Source organism: Metarhizium robertsii (genome assembly GCF_000187425.2).
Source record: "Metarhizium robertsii ARSEF 23 chromosome Unknown MAA_Scf_7, whole genome shotgun sequence".
Taxonomy (NCBI): domain Eukaryota; kingdom Fungi; phylum Ascomycota; class Sordariomycetes; order Hypocreales; family Clavicipitaceae; genus Metarhizium; species Metarhizium robertsii.
In genome coordinates, this window is record NW_011942215.1 from 1,286,206 (window position 1) to 1,306,077 (window position 19,872).

Here is a 19,872-nt window from a genome sequence, read left to right on the forward strand (position 1 = left end):
TAGGTACCTGCCTCTAAGTAGGCACCCACGTTGGTAGCAGCGCAGTGCGTGCAAATTTGATTACGCACATAACGACGGAGTGCTTCGTAGGTATTGGGAACCTGGGTAGTGGTGGGTCTGTTAGTTCTGTCGAACTATTGGGCTGTGCCGGTCAACTACCTAAGTAGGTACTTAAGGCACTTAAATACTAAGTAGATACAATTGTCTGTGCAAATTGAGTCCTACCAGTTGACAGCTCAGTGCCAGCACTTGATTGCCCCTGGGTACCTACGTACTTTACCTAGTAGTAGTTCATGGTAAAACGGGTGTTTATAGTACGAGGCCTACAATAAGAATGTGGGGGGGGGGGGGGGGTTGGTTAACTATTTTGGTTAACTACTAGGTGCCTAAGTACCTACGGTAGGTAGGTGCTCCGTACTTCGCAGTCCTGCTGTTACAGCCTGGTTGGATGGACCTGGCGCGTACTCAAACCAGCGTACTAGTACCTACCTACTAGGTAGGTATACGGTGTTCAACCCGTGGGCAGTCGAGCAGGGGCCTCGTTTGACATTACGACTTCGCTTGCAAGCGTTGGGAGACAGGATCCGGAAGCTCAAACAATGGATACGCAGTCTTGGCCAGGTGTGGCCATGACTTGTCTCAGCCTCGGGTGTGTGTGTACCGCATTGGGCGATTTTCAACCGCGGCAGGGAGAAGGGGGCGGCTTGTCTGAAATTCGGAGTACGGGGTACGGGGGTTCAATCGATTGGCTCCCTGTTTCGTTTCGCACCGTCGTGCCATGAGAATATTTCTGTAAAAAAACTGTCTGTATTGCACTGTACGATATTAGAACTGTATGCTATCCTTGAGCTACGTTGCGCGTGGGACAGACCCTCTGGCGTGTGCCTCTTGATAATGGATCTCTGCAAAACTAAATGGCTTGAAAAGACGAAGACGCGAGCGCGACGCCGCTAGCTTGGTCTGACTACGCTCATACCCACAACCTACTAGCCTACTTAAGTACTTAGAGGTACCTAGTGCCTTGTACTATCAATCATATCATTGACGCGGAAGCTGTATATGCGCCTCTCAGATTGAGTGAGTGCCATGTTTTCCATCTTCTTCTTTTTCTTCTTCCTCGAATGGCGCTTACGTTGTAAATGCATCCTCCTCTATGTTTGATGTTGCTACCTAGGCACAGTAACGTGCGGCCCACCTCCCAGCTCTCTTTTCTTGGTTGTGATTAATGATACCTTCTTAGGCACCTACCTGGGCAGAGATTGGTATGGGGTCAATAGTAGTACCAGACCACTTGTCTTGACAACAGCAGTTGGCCACTTGGCCCCTGGACAAATGCAGCGTGCCACCGCCTCTTTCTTGTACAGAGTATTGTACATAAATGAGACCCCGAGACCTGGTTGAATGTGATGTGATGTCAACGGCATCAGTCCGAGATGTACCCGCAAATGGCCTTGGACATTGAGACCAGACCAGCCACCTAACGCTGCAAGGACTAACTGCTACTCCGTGTTGTAGTACTACTAGCATGATCAACTACTCCGTAAAATGGTTCATACGAATTCATTAGGTTGTGCCTGGGATTTTACGCGTCGGAAGGCAATTTCCCCATGCAACTGTCTCCTGGCGGCTCTGCACGACCGGGCTTCTTGCATGAGGTCATTAAACTACGCCCACTTGTTATGCACTTCAGTCATCCGCAAATGGCTCGACAAAGCTGCAGACCCGCCATGGCTTGTTAGTCTGGCCCATCTGGTTTCTTGCTCGTGGCGGTCAGCGTTTGCTGGGGAGGGAAAAAATTGACCGGTAGGCTCGCGACTTCAGAACATTAAACCCAGGACAAGGGTGCCTCGGCCCCCCCAGAGCCGTCAGGTACCCAATGTGAGCTGTAGCATGTTAGCGCTGAGACGCGATCCGACAAGACGGAAATATTGGTCTGTTCATCTGCACGCTGACGGGGGGAAGATGGTACTATTGCATTGTCCCAATTGCGACCAATTGGCCAGGATCAATTGACGTCTCGACCTTTCTGTGCTACTGCATTGCCGAGTCCTGCCATGACTAACTATCCACTCAACCGATCTGTTCTCGCGCTGACCTATTCTTTTGTCCTTTCCGTTCTTCTTTAGCTCAGTTTCGCAACCTCTCGGTTTAACGCTCCTTCCTTCATTGTCTTTTCTCTACTGAACGCTTTCGTTTCATACATTCATTTGTGCGGTTCTCATTTCATACTAATTTGCTTCTTTCCTGCCAATAATTTTACTTATGTAAAGCTCTGTACTCCCACATGTTTTGGCGATTCACGGACCAAGCTGCATCTTCTTTGACCGAGCCTCTTTATTCACCTTTATGACCACTGTCTAATAGTTCTCGCTACTCAAAATTCTTCCGGCTCTAATACCACACAGCTGCCATACGTGTGGACATCAAACTCCGGTCAGGATTCAAGACTTATACCTATCTGATCTAATATCCAGCTACACCGCGTTTGAACCAGATTTTGAACTCAAGCTTTGAGATCCAATTAACGTGATCTCCACCGATTGCCAATAGCGAGTGATTCAAGACTATCGAATCTGTAAAAACATCATTCAGTCGTATGGTTTCAGCGTTTCTCGGACTGTCGGTTTTCTTTTGAATGCTCAGGACGTCTCCGCCTCTCTTGAACTCAGTTTTTGCAGTCGTAGGTATGGGATCGGATTGCCTTCGGAAAATAGCCTCTGGTACTTAGCATGGCGAGGCTACGGCCTACACTACCGGACGGGAGGCTTGGAAATCAGCAGTCTGTTGTCGACCCTTCCCGATTGCAGATCCGTGTTGTGCCTTATAGTCCACCACGAATCAGCTCGGATGGCTCAACACCCTCTCGTCCAGTGTCATATGTCGAAGTTTCGCCAAAGCGCCCTCCTTTGGCTCCCTGCCAAGACAGGGAAAATCAACCGAAGAATGATACTGGTGGTAGTCTGTGCCTATTAGAGGTTGAATCCCAACTACAAGACTCAACTGGGCCTGACCCTCTCATGGACCTCACAAACGAAACCGCTGAATCGGCCGATCACGTCAATAAAGTTGAGAACTGGTCCATTGTCTCTCCAACGACAATCCCTGCGTCCCCTTCACCTTCTAATCGCCCTTCCAGAAGGACTATTGCAGTCAATTCCGACAAGACTTTCTCTCTTCTACCACAACCGTGTTCTTCTGCCTCTGCGGTCGAGGGGCTGCGATCTCCACGCCGGTCGTCGACAGCCCCAAGCTCCTCGGCAGATAGGACTATTTCCGGAACTTTTGGTGACGATCAGCCAAGCTCTCCTCTCACTCCTCAAGAACTTTCTCAGTCGCCATGCTCGCCCTGCTCGTCGCCATTTCCTGCCAGTTTTATTGCTGCATCCTCACCCTCCAACTATACGCTGGTTGGCGGTGTGCGAAAGGTCCCAGACAATGACGGAGGCGGCAAGGCCAGGGCTTTGTCCATTCCTTCCCTCCCAGTAGAGCGGGATTTGCAGGCAGCCTTTGTAGGATCGCGCCCATCAGCCAGCGGTTATAATCAGCCGGGCATGTTGTCCTCGAAACAATCCTTTCCGTCCGAATCAGCGTCCACATTGTCTGAGAGGTCCAACTACAAGACCTTTGTCAGTGAGTCGCATTACAGTGGCCCAGATCGGCATTTCGAAGCAGCCGACGACTCAAATGCGAAACTTTCTCTGCTCTCGTCAAGCCATTCTAATTTTGAGATCATTGGTGAAACCTGTTCTGAACAATCGGCGGAGAATCGCTCCAGCTCGGATACCAATGACAGCAACAGAAACTACGTACTACATGGAGACTTCCCGTCATCACCTCCTACCGCAGTGGCTTCCGGTTCTGTGTTGAAGACAGAGTATTCAAGGGAAAGTCTAGTCGTGGCACCGCTGAGGCCCAGCAAGCGGTTCTTCTCTGATCAAGCTACAGTGTCTCATCAGAAGTCTAGGGACTCCATTCGGACGGGATCTCTCACCTCGATCTCGAGTGCTTTCGTTGAAGAAGCCACCCGGTCATTGTTCGCTGGCGGCTCTGTGATTACGTCGCACGGCGGTGGTATCCGCCACACCTCACCTCGACGGAATACTACCATCGGACCTGGGAATCGCCATCAGAATTTATCGTATCACCACCATTGGAGTGCCACTCTATCTCCCATACTATCCGAGAGTGACAGGGGGAGTGCCGTGCCCTCGTTGGCTTTGTCTCACACCACGGCTGGCGACCGCCGTCTCCAGAGCCAATCCTTCGACGTCGGTACACCAGACCTACCACGCAATGATGGGCAACCAAATGTTGAAGCATGGATGGAACTTCCGCCTCCTGCTAGTTACAGGGTTTGGAATCGGGACTTCAATAACAGCAGCTTGCGACTAATTCGAGACCAAGATGAGCACGGAGACGGACTCGCTGAGCTTGAAGAGCTTCAGCGACGCCCATCTCGAACAAGGCTTCACAGCTATCTATCGGGTTTACCCTCCGATCGGAATCTTCGTTCATCTGGTAGTTCTCGAAGTAATAGCTTCAGTCGTTGCCACATCCCCGCTTGGGCCAGGTAAGCCGGCATTGCAGAAGTTTGGATTTGGCCGTCATCGATCCGCTAATGTGTGCTAGGCTATATTACGGTAGCGGTGAGCGCCGTTTCCTGACTATACAACACTCCTCTGATTCTCTGTTTTCGGAGTTCAGTGCAAGTGTCCATAACAGCCCATTGATCAGCCGCTCCCCAAGCATAAAGCGCTTCACTCCAGGTACTCAACTTCCTCCTCAGCGTCGACCACCTCCTGCGCCATGCGAAGCTCCGTCAGCACCACAGTCAGCTTCTGATGGACCTGTACCATGCCCTCCGCTCAACATGGTGTGCCGCATTAAGAAGCAGACATCGAGCATATGGTCACCACACCTAAGGCGGGACAGAAGATCACGAAGATACAACCTCTGGCGACCACCGTCTACAGTCTGGATTAAAGAAAAACACATCTCCCGACGGAGCAACGTCCAAGCAATATTGTTTGTTTCGGGTTTTGTTTTCCCTTTCGGTAAGAATGAACTCATCTTTGACATGCTTATTTCTACGGCTAAACTCGATTCCAGCTTGGATGATTGCGTCATTTCTTCCCCTGCCACCAACAGTGGAGGCAGATATGAAGGAGAAGAATCATAGCACAAGCCATATGGACCTAGAACAAGGAAGAAGCGGTTCTATTCCTGAGCAGGACAGCGATAACTGCTACAACAAGGTTAAATGGTGGAGAAGCCTCAATCGATACATGTCCATCATCGGCCTACTCTTGGTTGGAGCCGCTATTGCCCTCATCGTTACCAGTACACAACAGCGGAAGCCCTAGTGGTCAGCTTTCCGTTGCCTTTCCGTTGCCACACATGCGCCCCTCATTGCAAATAAACATGGTTGTTCTATTTCATGATCTCATATTCCCCAACTTCTTCAAAATTCTTCCCGGACCCCTGGCATACACAGTTTGTCATCTCTCGTTACACATCCCTTTGCCACAAAATAGTCGACTACGGTTTATATACGGCAATCTTGGCAATGGAACCTTTCCCCACCTTCGCCTAGTTGGAATGCACATATTTTCTCTATGTTGATATCTTACTCTCTTTATCATTGTTTTGATTTTAGTACCTACTTTACCCTCCCCTCGGGTGCCTCTATCTTTTTTTCTTTGGCGCAAGACATTCATGCATTACGATGGAGCTTTGAACGATAAGAGACGGATACACCTTGTACAAGATATGACATGATTTGAACGCGACACCTAATTGACGACCCGGATTTAAAATCTTTGGAATAAAGCGATCTGTATACACAGGATGGGAGACGAACGATATGTACGCCGGAGAGACGCTGACGCTAATTCATGTAATGATTTTGGTGTTTACCAAGCAAAATGTATAGTAGGGAAAAGCGCTCGTGGTAGAGCAAATTCTAGTTTGTTACATATGGACATTTATGCAAAACACTATAATGTTTTCTTCTGTCGTGCTTCCACCTCAGCCCTGATTTCCGCCATGGCCTCCGTCACGTCACGCTCGGGATCTTTCGATATTCCCAGAATGGGATCTTTGCCAGTAAGACTATCGGTACTGGCTGACCGAACCAGCTTCGCACTTGCCTTGCCCTGGCGCTTCTCTAACTCTGCTTTTAATACCGTCTTGCCTGGCGAGGCGAAAAATAAAAGACCTATCACAGTCCAAGCAGCGCCGTAGAAGTAAACACGAGACCACGCGCGGATGGAATCCGCAAAGGTGAGGACGAGGAACGGCGTCGTAGCAAATGAAAAGGTAAGCTGAGTTACAATGAAGCTGGCGGCATCGTAGTACTTTTTTCTCGGGGACGGACCACCAGTGATGGCATCGAGGAAGAAGGGGCGCACTAGGCGTCGGAAATCTGTCACACACTTCAGTACCAAGCTCGATGGTTATCACGCGGGTAATCAGAGGCCATCAATCTCACGCAGAGGTTACGTGGTGTGGGTCGCGCGATCACTTACTCTTGGCAGCTGTTTGAATGAGACTGGCAAGGACAAATGTTAAGTAGTAACCGGGATAGAAACCATGCCAGAATGCGCTGGTAACAAATGTCATCATGCTAGCCCTAAATCCTGGCTTCTTTCCCCTTGGCGTGACTCTAAGATATACGTAGTTCCGGAGCCAGCTGTTTGTATTCATATTCCATCCAGCTAAGTAGCCGCGAGGATTTTGTGCAGTCTCGACCACCCAAGGATCAACGTTCTGCAGGCGATTCCAAAAAACCTTCCCTGTAATGGGGTCGACTCCGTTATATCCTAATCCGGCAAGGATACAGGATCCTTCAGTTAACGTCCAAACTCCATAATATTTTAGTCTAGTTACCAAGTTGACCATGTACATGATCCAAATTCGACGCCACAGAGCATGATGCATGTACGTGTCCACAAGAAGCTGATCGTGGCCATAGCTCGCAGACAAAACAACGAACAGGCTAATCCAGAAGAGTCCGAGAAAGGCCTTGAAGGTGGCCGGAGTGCCGCTGCGCGGAATTTTTCTTTTCTTCCTAGAAGGAGGTTTCTTCGACGGATCGACGTTGGGCGGCATATCAAACATCGAGGTGTCGACCCATCGTCGATAATCAACGTAATCAAATGCTGGCCCAGCGAATAGGGAAGGAAAGAATAAAGTGTATCCTGCATAGTCCAGGATGCTGGGGAGCTCACACAGCGCTCGATCTTTCTGGAAATCTGATAAGACTTCATCGGGTAGCTGGCCATCGGCAACATTCCAGCAGAAGGCGCTCAGCTTCATCACCAAAACCATTTGCGCGCCGGTGATGTCGACTGAAGAAGGGCTGTTCGCGGCTTGGCGTCGGATATGGCTGATCGACATGTGGCCCATGACGAACATGAAGCCAACCCATGGCATGTAGTAGCTGTTCTTCATGTATTTGGCAATCAGGTACACACCGCCTGCGCTTAAAGCTAATGTTGAGAGGCCGTCCCAAAGATCAAATAGGCCTATCAGGTAAAAAATGGACGTCCTGGCAAGCAAGATGATTGGTCAGCAGATCAATCGAGGTTGAGAGCGGAGGACGCAAAGAGCGGCCAAGGGGATGTTACCCTATTATGAACAGGTTTTTGCGATACGGCTTTGCATCAGGCACACGCTTGAGGAGTCCTGCCAGAGGATACGACAGTATAAAGGAAAAAATGAGCTTGACTAGTTCGAGGTGAGGTCAGGAAAAACGAGTCTGGCGTGGCGGAAGCGGTAGAGAACTGGCTCACGTTCGTCTGGCGATGCTCCGAGTTTCTTCGAAACCACTTCAAAGGCTGATGGCACATTCCAAGTTAGCAAAAGGAAACAGGGCAAGAAATGGTCTCGAAGAGAACGTACGATGGTGTATGAAGCGTAACATCTTGTCCAGACTGGTGTGGTGCCGGCCAAATAATAAGTTAAAGCAAACTTCAAAGGACTTCAAGGCCGCATTACGCAAGGTAATTTTCCAGGGAAAAAAAAAACCAGAGACTGTTCGACAGTTAAATAGAGCAACCAGCTCGTAGCAGGTGGTCCATACAAGACCGTAGTCAGAAGATCCGTGAATTGCTACCGAGACCTTTGAAGCAAGATGGCGGCCACAAGGGCAGGGCAGAAAATGACGTTGGGGAGCTCAACCCACGTCTCGTCATTTAGGTACCACACACGACTAACCCAGTGCGAAGTGGTAGGCGCACTAACCAATCTGGAGCCGGTGTCAGCCTGCAGGCAGGTGTGCTAGTTACTTAAAAGTACCGACTGATATCGAGATGTTGGCATTATGAGCACGTTGACAAAATCAAACTGTTAATTGGTTTACTTCCAGCCCCTACACATTTCCATTCGGCAGAGCCCATTCCACGTTATTTATGAAGTGTTTAAACTAGATAAGCATGAATATGACGAAAACGGTCCTAGCCCCAATAAACAGCCTCGTGACTTTGTCATGGTACGACCGTAGTCTCGTTTAAATTGCTGTCATTGTATGCATTAACACGGATGGATAGATATTCCTGCCCATGGTGCAGGTCAATTGAACAACACAGCCTCGTCTCGTCATACGTTATAGCTAGTACAACCAAACGCCCTTCCCACTTTTCTTGGGATACTCCCGAGACGGCCATTTGACAGCATCTCGAGCTAAGAATAACCACATAATATTTGTCTTATACTCTAATAAACTCGCATCGAAAAACACTGTGTATTGTATTGTACAGAAGAGTTATCGACCATTTCCACCTCTACCGAAAGCATGTGCAAGCTCAGAAGCCGTCATCTCAAGAATTTGCGGCGTCTCGGCTGCTCTGAGAGCTGGCGCTCATGGGCGGACGGCTAGTTGGGAGGGAGTCTTTTGAACCGCTTGACTGCCGCACTCTAGCCCACGCATAAACAATGCCACTCACGAACCCAATGACGATGGCCGACACACTGCCGAATGTGACTGGGGCCGCAAAGAAGACTAACCCGCTGATGGCGATGGGCAGCTTGTTAAGGGCTCCCACCATTGAGTACGTGGTGGATGATGTGACTCTGATGCACCACGCAGAGCAGTACGAGATAAATATTGCTGCTAATCCAGAGTAAACCATGCCGATGATAATCCGGTTACGCGATTCGTCAGGGAAGTTCTTGGCGAAATTGGTACCCGACCAATCTTCTGCCAGTAACGAACATATAAAGAGGACAGGGATCGTTAATAAATTATTGTAATACATGGCTATTTTGTCAATGGTTAGTTTGCTCCTTTTGAGATTGTCTTTGCTGGAGTCACTCTCCGCGCTCCGGCGACATCCGGGTCTAAGGAGACGGCACTTACTATCCCAGTCTTTAAAGTTCATCTTCTTGATCACTTTGCGCATGCCCAGCACATAAGACGCGGTGCAAAAGACATTCAACCCCATCCATGCGTACCCAGCATTTAGAGTAGACATGGCTGCCGAGGAGTCAGCATGTCCGAAGTCGCCAGCGATCGCGCTCTGTATATCTGCCCAGGCAGCAACCACGGAACTGAGAACCATAAGCCCGAACGATAACAGGGCAAGCGGAGTCACGCTGCCACCAAACCACAAAACTTCACCATAAGCGATGACGATAATGGTCAAGTTCTTGAAGATCGTGTATACCGGAACAGAAAGAAACTGTAATGCTTTGGTGCTAGTATAGATCATACCGACGAGTAGGAGCGAGATCGGGAACCCTGCACGTCATATTCAAACTATCAGTCTCATATACGAACGTATTCAACACGAGAGTATTGGAGAGATGCATCACTAACATTTTCTAGCCTTGTTCCGGTCAAAGGGTGCGAGATTTTGTATAAGTCCGAAAGATTTGCAGGCCGAAATGGCCGCGATGCAAACAACTGCCTATGGGTTATGAGCATTTCACATATCTCAGGATTTTCCCACACTGCCTGGAGTCTGGAGAGGAAGGTCGCAATACCTGGATGGCAAGATAGAAGAAATTCAGGTTCCAAAACGTTCCTGATACCACATATTTGTTTACAACAGTCATACTGATAGAAGAGAAACAATAGGCCACAACGGAGAGCGGGGGGCTGTTATCCAACTTTGACAACGACTGGCTGAATTCATTTTGCCCACGGGTTCCCGATGGAGTGGCCTTGGTCATGAAAGCCTCCTTCTCATTTCCAGCAAAGCCCCCATCAGATATTTGCACGACAAAGTCCTCGTTCTTCTTGTCGCCCATTTTGACAGTAACGGTCGCAAGTCGTCTCGCGAGGATAATAACGTCGTGGAGATCCGTGATCGATGCTCAATAACGATGAGGTGCGCACTGTCCGCAAAACTAATGAGTGAAAAGAAAACAATTGCCACAAACCGTGGAACGAAGATCACAGAGAGAGAGATATCTACACGCCGCCATAACAGGTTTTGTGAAGCAACTAGCTCTTCATACCGCAGTGGTGACGTGACCCCCTTAAACCTGGCGACCGAATTGACAATCAATATGCAATAATAACCCTTAATAATATGCAGTTATGCGAGCATGCATCCGCGGTAGGTATGTGATTATTATAATAGCAACCCAATTTTTGATAATTATTTTAATATAATTTTTCTGGTCTCTTCCTGTTCTTTACCTATCAGATGTTACGCTTGCACGCTGTGTGTGTGTTTTATTGGTTTTTTTTTTTTTAAATTCCTTTTTTAAGAAGAAAAAGTATCCTGTTTTAAAAATTACTTTTTTTTTTCTTGATTCGTAAAGCCCAGCGCCTTTTTTTTTTTTTTTTAACGTGTGTTTCAAGGGCTTTCGCGCTGCAATTAGAGGGTTACAGTAAAATTATTGGGCCTTTCAAAAATTCCTAAGCGCTAATATTGATTTTTTTTTTTTAGTCTTTAATAGATTTTTATTTAAAAAATTTTTAGGGGTAAGGATTTTTTTTTTTAAAAAAAAAAAACCTAAGTAGTAATTTCTAGGTATTATTATTTATTTGTCTTTTATAAAAAAAAATGCATAATAAATAATTTATTACCTCGCGCGCCTCGTAATTTTTTTTTTTTTGGATTGGCTTTAAGTCGACCGGCACAATAAATAAGACGTACCAGGCTCTGAGGACAGTAACGAGCATTAAAAACCATTACAAAAAAGAATTTACACACCTATTAGGCCTAGTAGGCAGCTCAGTTGCTCTGAGGGAATCTCTACATCACTTGCGGAAATCTTATTAGGGAATGCCGAACAACAACTTAAGCAATCTCACTATCTCCTCGACTAGCATCTTCCTCGTTCGATCAAGTCCTTGTCATGGACGACCATGACGCGACCCCGAATAGCTTACGGCACGGCGCCATCCTCGACAGATATCTCCCGGAAGGCTACTCTGCTGACCCAGAAGTGAGCTTATCGTCTCAACCCACGGTAGAAAGCATAGCGGAACATGGACGAAGCGTGGAACAAGTCTTGGGGCCATCGACGACGACAGTCTTGCCTGGGGTTGGTATCGCCGAATCATCATCAACTAACCCCGATGACTTGTCGTCAGAGACTCTCGAATCATCGCTAAAGCTACAAGGTGGAGATATACACCGTGACATGTTCAAGATTAAAGCCCAGGCGAATTCACTGCGGCGAGCTGCGACATTCTCCCATCAACCATCTCCACGTTTGGGCCCGGCTGACGAACACGCACACCACGGCAGGCATCGTCGGAGGTTCAGTGGCACTCTGATCATTACGAAGAACTTCGTCGATTTTCTAGACCTATATGGCAGTTTTGCCGGCGAGGATTTAGAAGATGAAGACACATCCGAGGACGAGTCTGCGATCGACGACCATGACATAGACGAGCCAAACGAACGCCGGCCACTCATTGATCGCCCATTCACACGACGACGCAGAAGCTCCAGGCGGTTGGCACGAGAAGGCGATGCTAGCACTGTGAAAACCTTCTTCACACTTCTCAAAGCCTTTATTGGAACTGGCATTATGTTTCTTCCCAAAGCGTTTCGTAATGGGGGTATCCTCTTCTCGTCCCTGACGTTGGTGGCTGTGTCACTGATCAACTGCCTGTGCTTTCGCCTCTTGCTTGACTGTCGGCAGAGATATGGCGGCGGCTATGGCGAACTCGGAGCGTCCATCGTTGGTCCCAAGTTCCGCGGTCTCATTCTCGGCTCGATTGCGTTATCCCAGTTGGGGTTCGTCTGCACCGGACTGATCTTTACTGCAGAAAACCTATGTTCCTTCTTGGATGCTGTAACTCGGGGCCAAAGAAATGTTGATGTTGGGGTGCCGAGCCTGATTGCTCTGCAGCTTCTACCTCTTGTGCCACTGGTCCTTATTCGAAAAATCTCCAAGTTAGGGCCCGCCGCCTTGCTTGCTGATGTCTTTATTCTTGTTGGCCTTGTATACATTTGGCAATTTGATATACGGGCCTTGGCAACGCATGGAATGGCACCTAGCGTGCAACTGTTCAATCCTTCGGCATTCACTTTGACTATAGGTTCTGCCATCTTCACTTTCGAGGGTATAGGTCTCATCTTGCCTATTCAGTCCAGCATGAAGAAACCGGAACAATTCAGTGGGCTACTATACTTTGTGATGTTGCTCATTACAGTCATCTTCACATCAGTCGGTGCCCTTTGTTATGCTACTTTTGGCGAAGAAACGAAGATTCAGATCATTTCCAACTTTCCCCAGGACTCAGTGGTAGTCAATGCGGTTCAATTACTGTACTCTCTTGCCGTCCTAGCAGGCGAGCCTGTCCAGTTGTTTCCAGCCGTACGTATCATTGAAACGTCATTGTTTGGGGAGAGAGCTACTGGCAAGAAGAGCCTTGCCATCAAGTGGCAGAAGAATGCGGCTAGGACCCTAGTAATGGGTCTCTGTGTTGGCATCAGTATCGTTGGTGCCAGCGATTTGGACAAGTTTGTGGCCTTGATTGGAAGTTTTGCATGTGTGCCACTTGTATACATCTACCCGGCGTATCTGCATTATAAGGGTATTGCGGAATCTTCATTGGCAAAGGCATTAGACATGGCAATAATGATTGTGGGCTTGGTTGCCATGCTTTATACCACATCGGTCACTTCTGCTCAATGGATACAAAGCTAGATGGATAGATGTAAGATATCTAGATACATGGCCCCCGCCGAGTTGAAAGAATCGAGTTCGATATATCCAGTAGTAATACTCGGCGATGAATACTAAGTGCCTATGTACCTAGTACACAAACAAAGCCTAGTAATCTATTTAGTCCCTCACAAAGTCACAATTAGTTTTAGCATCAGCAGATTCAATTAACGGTCCCCGTTTGTGTCCCACGTTACCTACTAGTAGAAGGTAGTAGGCAGGCAGTTGGGCAGGTATTTAAATGTACACTTCATGATGTATGTAAACGACAGTTGAGCACGGCCTATTGGCAATGTGCTTGTAACATGATGCCAAGTAGGCCCATGTCAGTACGTACTCCGCACTCTTGTGCACATTTCATTTCTGGCTCTATGTACGGAGTACTACTTGTACATGAGTACTTGTCGATCCTACCTAGGTACCTAGGTAGTTGCCACCTGCTAGCGGGCTAAGCAGTTGGCCTCGTGGTCGCACCCCGCGCGCGCATCTTCTTTTACCAGTTATTGCTGATGGGCAAAAAGAGTGAGCCCGCGGAGCAATTCACGCCCAAGTACCGTTGACGTCATGCTCGCCCACCACAACTGCGCCTCTCATTCGTGACGCCCCAAAGCCACAAACATTTCGTTCTTATGTCCGTTACCAGACTCGTTCCGGTGGCTTTATGTGGAAGACATCTGCGGCATGTTCCCAGCCAGGCAGTAAGTACCTACATACTAGGAGGAGGTAGTAATAGTACGCTCGTACAAAAAGAGGGTTTGCTCCTCGTTCTCAGGCAGGCTCTTTAACATGGCCCGACCTCTCTCACATGCACGCATTACCATTTCTCAAGGCTTAACTCAGTCTCCATCATCAGCTGATACCATTTGATATGGCATTAAGAGGAATGTCCGGGTCCGCCCCCGCATTCAGGCAGTTGGTCAATGCCTCCCGTAGCACAGTGTCCGCTGTTGTCCCTGGGCGGCTTCAGTCAATCCAGCGGGGGGCTTCACATAGCTCCGCGAGAAGCCGCAACATCGTTTCCAGTACAAAGTCTCGCTTACTGCCCGAATTTTCGCTCAAGAACAAAGTAGTGGTTGTGTCCGGTGGTGCCCGAGGACTAGGCCTTGTCCAGGCAGAGGCCCTGCTCGAGGCAGGCGCAACAGGTATGTATAGCCATCTTGTCAACCATGGAAATAGTTCCAATTCAATAATATGTATTCAGATAATTTACTAAACAATTCAAATACTCTTAGTCCACGCTATTGACAGGCTCCCCTCTCCTGCCAATGATCTCAGTTCGCCCTTCTCGGAAGTCTCCCAGAGGGCAAAGGACGAGCTTGGTACTTCTTTAACTTATCACCAAGCAGATGTCAGGGATGTTGCGCTTTTAAACAAAATCATGGAAAACATCGCCAACCAGTCTAATCGCCTGGACGGACTTATTGCAGCAGCAGGCATCAATCACGAGACCCAGGCTCTGGAGCATAGCGCCGACGTGGCCAATCGTATAATGAGCATTAACGTTACAGGCGTCTTCATGACAGCACAGGCAGCCGCTCGTCAAATGGTTCGTCTCAAACAGCCAGGTAGCATTTGCCTCATCGCCAGTATGAGTGGCACCATCGCCAACAAGGGCATGTACGCACCGTAAGTAGTTACTGGGCCAGTTTTCAAGTTTCAGTTCCAAAATTTCGGAGGAGAAACAAGTGAGACTCTGCCACGGTAGGAAAGAATAACAAAGCGGAATATTATAGGGCATACAATGCATCGAAAGCAGCCGTCATTCAATTATGCAGGAGTCTGGCGGCGGAATGGGGCCAGCACGGCATCAGAGTAAACTCCCTCTCGCCGGGCTATATTATGACCCAGATGTTACAAAATCTTTTCGACGACTTTCCCGAGCGCAAGGTCTTATGGCCGACAGAAAACATGCTCAACCGCCTGAGCATGCCTCATGAGTTCCGCGGTGCAGCTGTGTTTCTGCTGAGTGATGCCAGTAGTTTCATGACGGGTAGTGACCTTCGTATCGACGGAGGCCATGCAGCTTGGTGAATTAAATTGCCATTAATTTTATTTGATGGCCTGAAAAGCGCCGTTTTTTGGTTGACCGGGATTGTTGTATTTCGATGAAGAGAAGAATGCTACGTATACGAAGCCTAGACGTCATCCATGCCACGATGTCTTGTTACCTAGTTGCAGAGACATGTGAAAACACTCCATGACGACCAAGTTTTTTGACTGTTCCAGGCTCGAGGCAGTGGCGCTCCTCAATTTCCGCATATGGTATACCCTGATCCCGCAGTTTGATGGTGTTGATCAAGATCCTCGTGTCGACGAATCTTTTGTACTGCCTTCCATGTAGTCCGGTTTTAGCGATATCATCATTCGCCTGTTGTTGGAGATGTCGACGGGCTTCCAGGACCGATAATGTAGCATTCTGTTTGTTTGGCGGGTATTGAATCATTGAGGGATCGCTTGCCACTTTTCGGACATCATTTTTGGGTGTTGATGACGGTGAGGATGTTACATTCGGTTGTACCATGCCCATTTCATGGAGACGTTGGGAGAAGTCGGCAGATGCGAAGTCAGGGTCGTTTCCATCTGCTTTTGCTTCTATTGATTGAAAGTCAGTAAGTATTGACTGGCTGTGGGCACAATGAAATACATCTAGTGGGGTAAACACGTCAAATACCATCGCCCATTTTGCTATTGCCCCTTGGTTGCCTTGATTGTCGTGTACTCTGGTCAGCAGGACGCAGATTTGGCGGCGCCTGACCACTATATTCCCGCGGTGGATATCGCCGTGCAACCGCCGGAGCCGCGCGGCCAATCTTGGAGGCCGAAGAGCCCATGGTATGCTGTCTGGCGACCGGTAAGCTATTGTCTTTGGCGAGCTATCTCTTTGACGCTGATGTCCGGAGGTTGTCGTTTACAAGAGATGTGAACTAGTAGTTCACCCGCTACCACTGGCTATCTGCGAACATGAGTGGGGCAATCCTGGCGGCAGGCACGGTGCAACTTACGGATATGTTTATTCACTTTGTAAACCTAGGTACGTATTCGCCTAGGGTACTGTGCAGCGACGTGGTACTTGTTATATGATACTACAGCATTTACAACACGTAGAGCTCGAGAACAATACTAACCCCTTAGACCCCCAATTCTCGTACCTGGCCGGCCGACCAAGACTGCTACACGTTGCCACACACCGGCAGAATATCCCAGCAAGCTGTCTTGCAATAACCGACAGGCGTGATGACGCTGAGAAGTACACGAATTGACGCGTAAAGGTAACGTATTCATATGGCGGCGGTACCTCATTCACCGCATTCTCGGCCACAGAATGCGACATGCTGTAGGGTAAGTCATTGATAGCCCAACATTCACGAACCGTGTATTCGGCGTATGGAACACGAAGCAGTGCTGATACTGACAACACCGGGGAGGATTACTGCCGGGCAGTCAGAAGGAACATATTGGTCAGAAGGAACATATTGGACCGACCACGACACCTTTTATGCACAGATACCGACACTGGAAAGACTACATATACCCACATGGGTAGGTGGAGGGACAACAAATAGAACCAGACTACACCGTACACTGTATCGAAAGGCAGGCGCGACAACCCAATCCCACCAGACAGAATTACCAAGTAGGTGAAGACTAAATACATGCCCCCATCTTGCATACAGTGTAACATATCGCAGCGTTCGCATGACATAGATCGAGCTATAACGTAGCCCAGGACTGATAGTATCCACTGAAATACTCAATATGACACTTGAAACCGAACAGCATTTTATTGACGTAGCCCGTGCCACAATATTCTTGCCAGACTCCGCTAATGAGGCTGGATGTTAGAAGTCTCTCTTCTCGAGCCAGGGGCACGTCGCTGTACAGAGCTCGGATACTGTTAGGTCATACCCCAGCGAAACACGAACGACACTGCCAAACTGGCCTCGTAATCACCCTAGTCATCATGTATGAGTCGAGCTCGAGCCCCTGGCGTCTTGGCCAGCTTTGGAGCTGCATATAGTAGTATGCCACCTCAAAAGTCCACTCTTGCCCAGACCTGCTATTCTTCGCCAGTAAAGTATACTCTCAGACAAAGACTGGATCTGATCGCGTTGTACCGAGTGACAACCAGATGGCTTCAAAGTTGCTATTCGTGCTGGCTTCTGTACGTTATACGGTGAATCGATAGCTTGCTGGCCGTTGATGCCCATGCCGTTTCTATATACCGAGTTCAGAGCATGCACTTGCAAGCTATAGCGTGAGACACAGTGATGAAAGACACAGCACTCATTCTCTCAACAGAGCTCGCGACATGAATCGGTACTACTCGGCCAAGCGGATCATAATACCTGGAACCACCTGTCGGAAGCACTGTCCCAAGACTGAGCTTGATTCAGCGTAGGTAGTACAGGTGTTGAACTCCTAGCTCCATAAAGATGACATGCAAAGGCTGCAGTTGGAGAACATGGGTTACACAAACCGACACTCAGATTTCATGTTTTTCTGCGTCGTTTGCTTGTTGATGTACTGGGACTAGACGATGCAACACACGAACCATCCTTCAGGTCCGTCGGTGACGGAGCATCGTAGTCGCTGCTGAATCCTTCAAAGACCTCTTCACGGTCGTAGCCCCTCCCGCTTCCCGGCTGATTAGCAGCTGTTTTCGCGGAAACGGAGTTGGAAGTATCGCCGGCATCTTCCAGGCCACGTTTCTTTGGCATCTCGCCGAGCCGCCCGTCACGGTCGGTGACGCCATTGTCATCAGTGTTTCTAGACGGGGCAGGTGTAAACCAAGGAATTTTGCCCCTCATAAAATCGTTCAAGACCATTTTAGCAACGCCATCTAAATCGGGTTCCCCTCCGCGAAGAAGACGGCCACTTTTCCTGGCAAGGAGCTCAAGAAGTTCAACCGCGTTGGTCCATCCCTTAAGATCGTACGTCTTCTCCATATGATGGCGCTTCACCTTGTTCAGGACAGCAGGGATGTATTGCTCCGGATGCTCTACCTTCTCGACCCGGACAACACCACGTAGAACGAGGTCGGTGGGAGTATCGGTACTAGACGGGGGGACCACACCTGGGCAATCAATAAGGTAAATTCTCTTCATCAGGCTTACATATTGCCAGACTTTGGTCTCCCCAGGAATTGGGGCCACTGCGCAGACTTTTTTTTTCAAAAGCGTATTAATGATGGACGATTTGCCGGTGTTTGGCCCTCCAATTAGTCCAACAGAAATTTGTTTCCTGTCTGCGTGTAAAGAGGAAAACTGTCTCAACAACTGGATTAGGGATCCTTTGCCGAACGAGTTGTTGATGCTAGCATGGAAGGCTAATGTGGGGTATTCCCTAGATAGACTTCGAACCCAGGAGGCCTGGCCTTCAGTTAGCGCACAAACATTTTACCGCAAGAACGCGACGTGTTTAAAACGAGGGAGTGTATGTGTCATCACTAAGAAGTCTCCAGTTTGTTTCCCCTTAAGGATGATGAAGATTTCAACTCATTAGACACAAATACCAACTCAAGACAGTGCCAGAACGGCACACATCAAGCCACCAACGCAGGTTAATGACAGACGAGTATGATATGATTGATATTCCAACGCTGTAACAGACAACCTTCGTGAGAAAAGAATGGAAGGTGTCCTGACAAAAGACATTGGGTTGCGAATCGAGTTTGAGGGACATGGGACCAAGGTTTTGTGGCAACGGAAAATATTGTAAGAACTTACAGCGACGCTGGTAGGAACAAGATCACACTTGTTCAGCACGAAAATCAAATGCTTGTGTGGCGCCTCTTCCTTGAGATACTTCTCGATGCTGTGGCAACGGGTTCCCACTGGGTCACGAGCATCAAGGACGTGAATGACCACGTCGGAGGAATCAATGACCTTGTACAGCTCATTCCAAATTCGTTTGCTCTGGCCTTTGTCGAAGACAGGCTCAATTGCCATCGCCACCTGCCGCTCCTCTTCATCCTGGCCGGATATTCCGCTCAGCAGTTTAGCTTGCTCTAAACGGACTTCGTATGTGTCCATACTCTTCTCAGTATCTCCGACGAGATCTGTCAGACTGCTAACATTAAGCTTGACTCGTTTGCGCTGCGCCTTTGGACCGAATACCTCTGCAAAAGGTGATGTTTCCACGGCCACTTTAGCCTCATGTTGCTTGATCCCCTTAGCATCTTGACCATCTCGGATGAGGCTCATGGGAAGTTTATTTGATTTTAGGAGGACCTGATATGGATCATTTGCCTTCTCTGCCATGGCATCACGGAATGCCTTGAGTGTGTCCTGCGACACAACACGAGTATTTGTGAACCACTTTCGGTTCGGCTCGATTCGAGCATCTGGGACATCTCGGGACTGGAAAGAAGCTGCCTTCGTGATTTTCCCTTCCGAATTCCTCTGCGCTTTCCCCTCCTTGTACATATTCAAGGTCTTGACTTTCTTCGCATTGCTTGCATGAGGCTGTTAGACTGGCTCACAACTGAAAATGTGAGATACGAGACGTACCGATAGAAGTTCTCACCCTTGACGCGAACATTTGCAAGGCCATCTCCAGTTTTCCCTTGGCGAATTCGCCTGTTGGCCTCTTTCTTACCTGTCCCCATGATGTCTAAAACCCTTCCCGGGCGAGTTGTGGGTAGGTGAGTTGAGGATGTGAAGAAATGGGCTTGCCTTTTTTTTTATGTGCCCGTTTTAAACCAGGCGAGCCCCACCTAAACTTATAAACTGGGTGGTT

General features: G+C 48.6%; 7 protein-coding genes across 7 annotated transcripts; 3 read left to right on the top strand and 4 right to left on the bottom strand.

Annotated features, from left to right (window-relative positions):
- Positions 1-2,729: 2,729 nt before the first annotated feature.
- Positions 2,730-5,363, top strand: MAA_00585 (uncharacterized protein; the record flags this gene model as incomplete). Its single annotated transcript, XM_007818583.1, has 3 exons — positions 2,730-4,570; positions 4,630-5,054; positions 5,110-5,363. 3 exons carry the CDS (start codon positions 2,730-2,732, stop codon positions 5,361-5,363), a joined length of 2,520 nt encoding a protein of 839 aa, XP_007816774.1.
- A 633-nt stretch (positions 5,364-5,996) lies between these two features.
- Positions 5,997-7,452, bottom strand: MAA_00584 (MBOAT family protein; the record flags this gene model as incomplete). Its single annotated transcript, XM_007818582.2, has 2 exons — positions 5,997-6,424; positions 6,528-7,452. 2 exons carry the CDS (start codon positions 7,450-7,452, stop codon positions 5,997-5,999), a joined length of 1,353 nt encoding a protein of 450 aa, XP_007816773.2.
- A 1,367-nt stretch (positions 7,453-8,819) lies between these two features.
- MAA_00583 (GDP-mannose transporter) lies at positions 8,820-10,251 on the bottom strand (the record flags this gene model as incomplete). Its single annotated transcript, XM_007818581.1, has 4 exons — positions 8,820-9,259; positions 9,359-9,739; positions 9,818-9,908; positions 9,985-10,251. The coding sequence occupies 4 exons, from the start codon at positions 10,249-10,251 to the stop codon at positions 8,820-8,822; spliced, it is 1,179 nt and encodes a 392-aa protein (XP_007816772.1).
- A 1,059-nt stretch (positions 10,252-11,310) lies between these two features.
- MAA_00582 (amino acid transporter) lies at positions 11,311-13,116 on the top strand (the record flags this gene model as incomplete). The annotated part of the gene is made up of 1 exon (XM_007818580.1): positions 11,311-13,116. The coding sequence occupies one exon, from the start codon at positions 11,311-11,313 to the stop codon at positions 13,114-13,116; it is 1,806 nt and encodes a 601-aa protein (XP_007816771.1).
- Positions 13,117-14,017: 901 nt separating this feature from the next.
- Positions 14,018-15,165, top strand: MAA_00581 (short-chain dehydrogenase; the record flags this gene model as incomplete). The annotated part of the gene is made up of 3 exons (XM_007818579.2): positions 14,018-14,276; positions 14,367-14,760; positions 14,868-15,165. The coding sequence occupies 3 exons, from the start codon at positions 14,018-14,020 to the stop codon at positions 15,163-15,165; spliced, it is 951 nt and encodes a 316-aa protein (XP_007816770.2).
- Positions 15,166-15,298: 133 nt separating this feature from the next.
- On the bottom strand, positions 15,299-15,965 carry MAA_00580 (uncharacterized protein; the record flags this gene model as incomplete). The annotated part of the gene is made up of 2 exons (XM_007818578.2): positions 15,299-15,726; positions 15,806-15,965. The coding sequence occupies 2 exons, from the start codon at positions 15,963-15,965 to the stop codon at positions 15,299-15,301; spliced, it is 588 nt and encodes a 195-aa protein (XP_007816769.2).
- A 1,128-nt stretch (positions 15,966-17,093) lies between these two features.
- On the bottom strand, positions 17,094-19,741 carry MAA_00579 (GTP-binding protein; the record flags this gene model as incomplete). The annotated part of the gene is made up of 5 exons (XM_007818577.2): positions 17,094-17,382; positions 17,491-17,581; positions 17,687-18,503; positions 18,861-19,587; positions 19,644-19,741. 5 exons carry the CDS (start codon positions 19,739-19,741, stop codon positions 17,094-17,096), a joined length of 2,022 nt encoding a protein of 673 aa, XP_007816768.2.
- Positions 19,742-19,872: the final 131 nt, after the last annotated feature.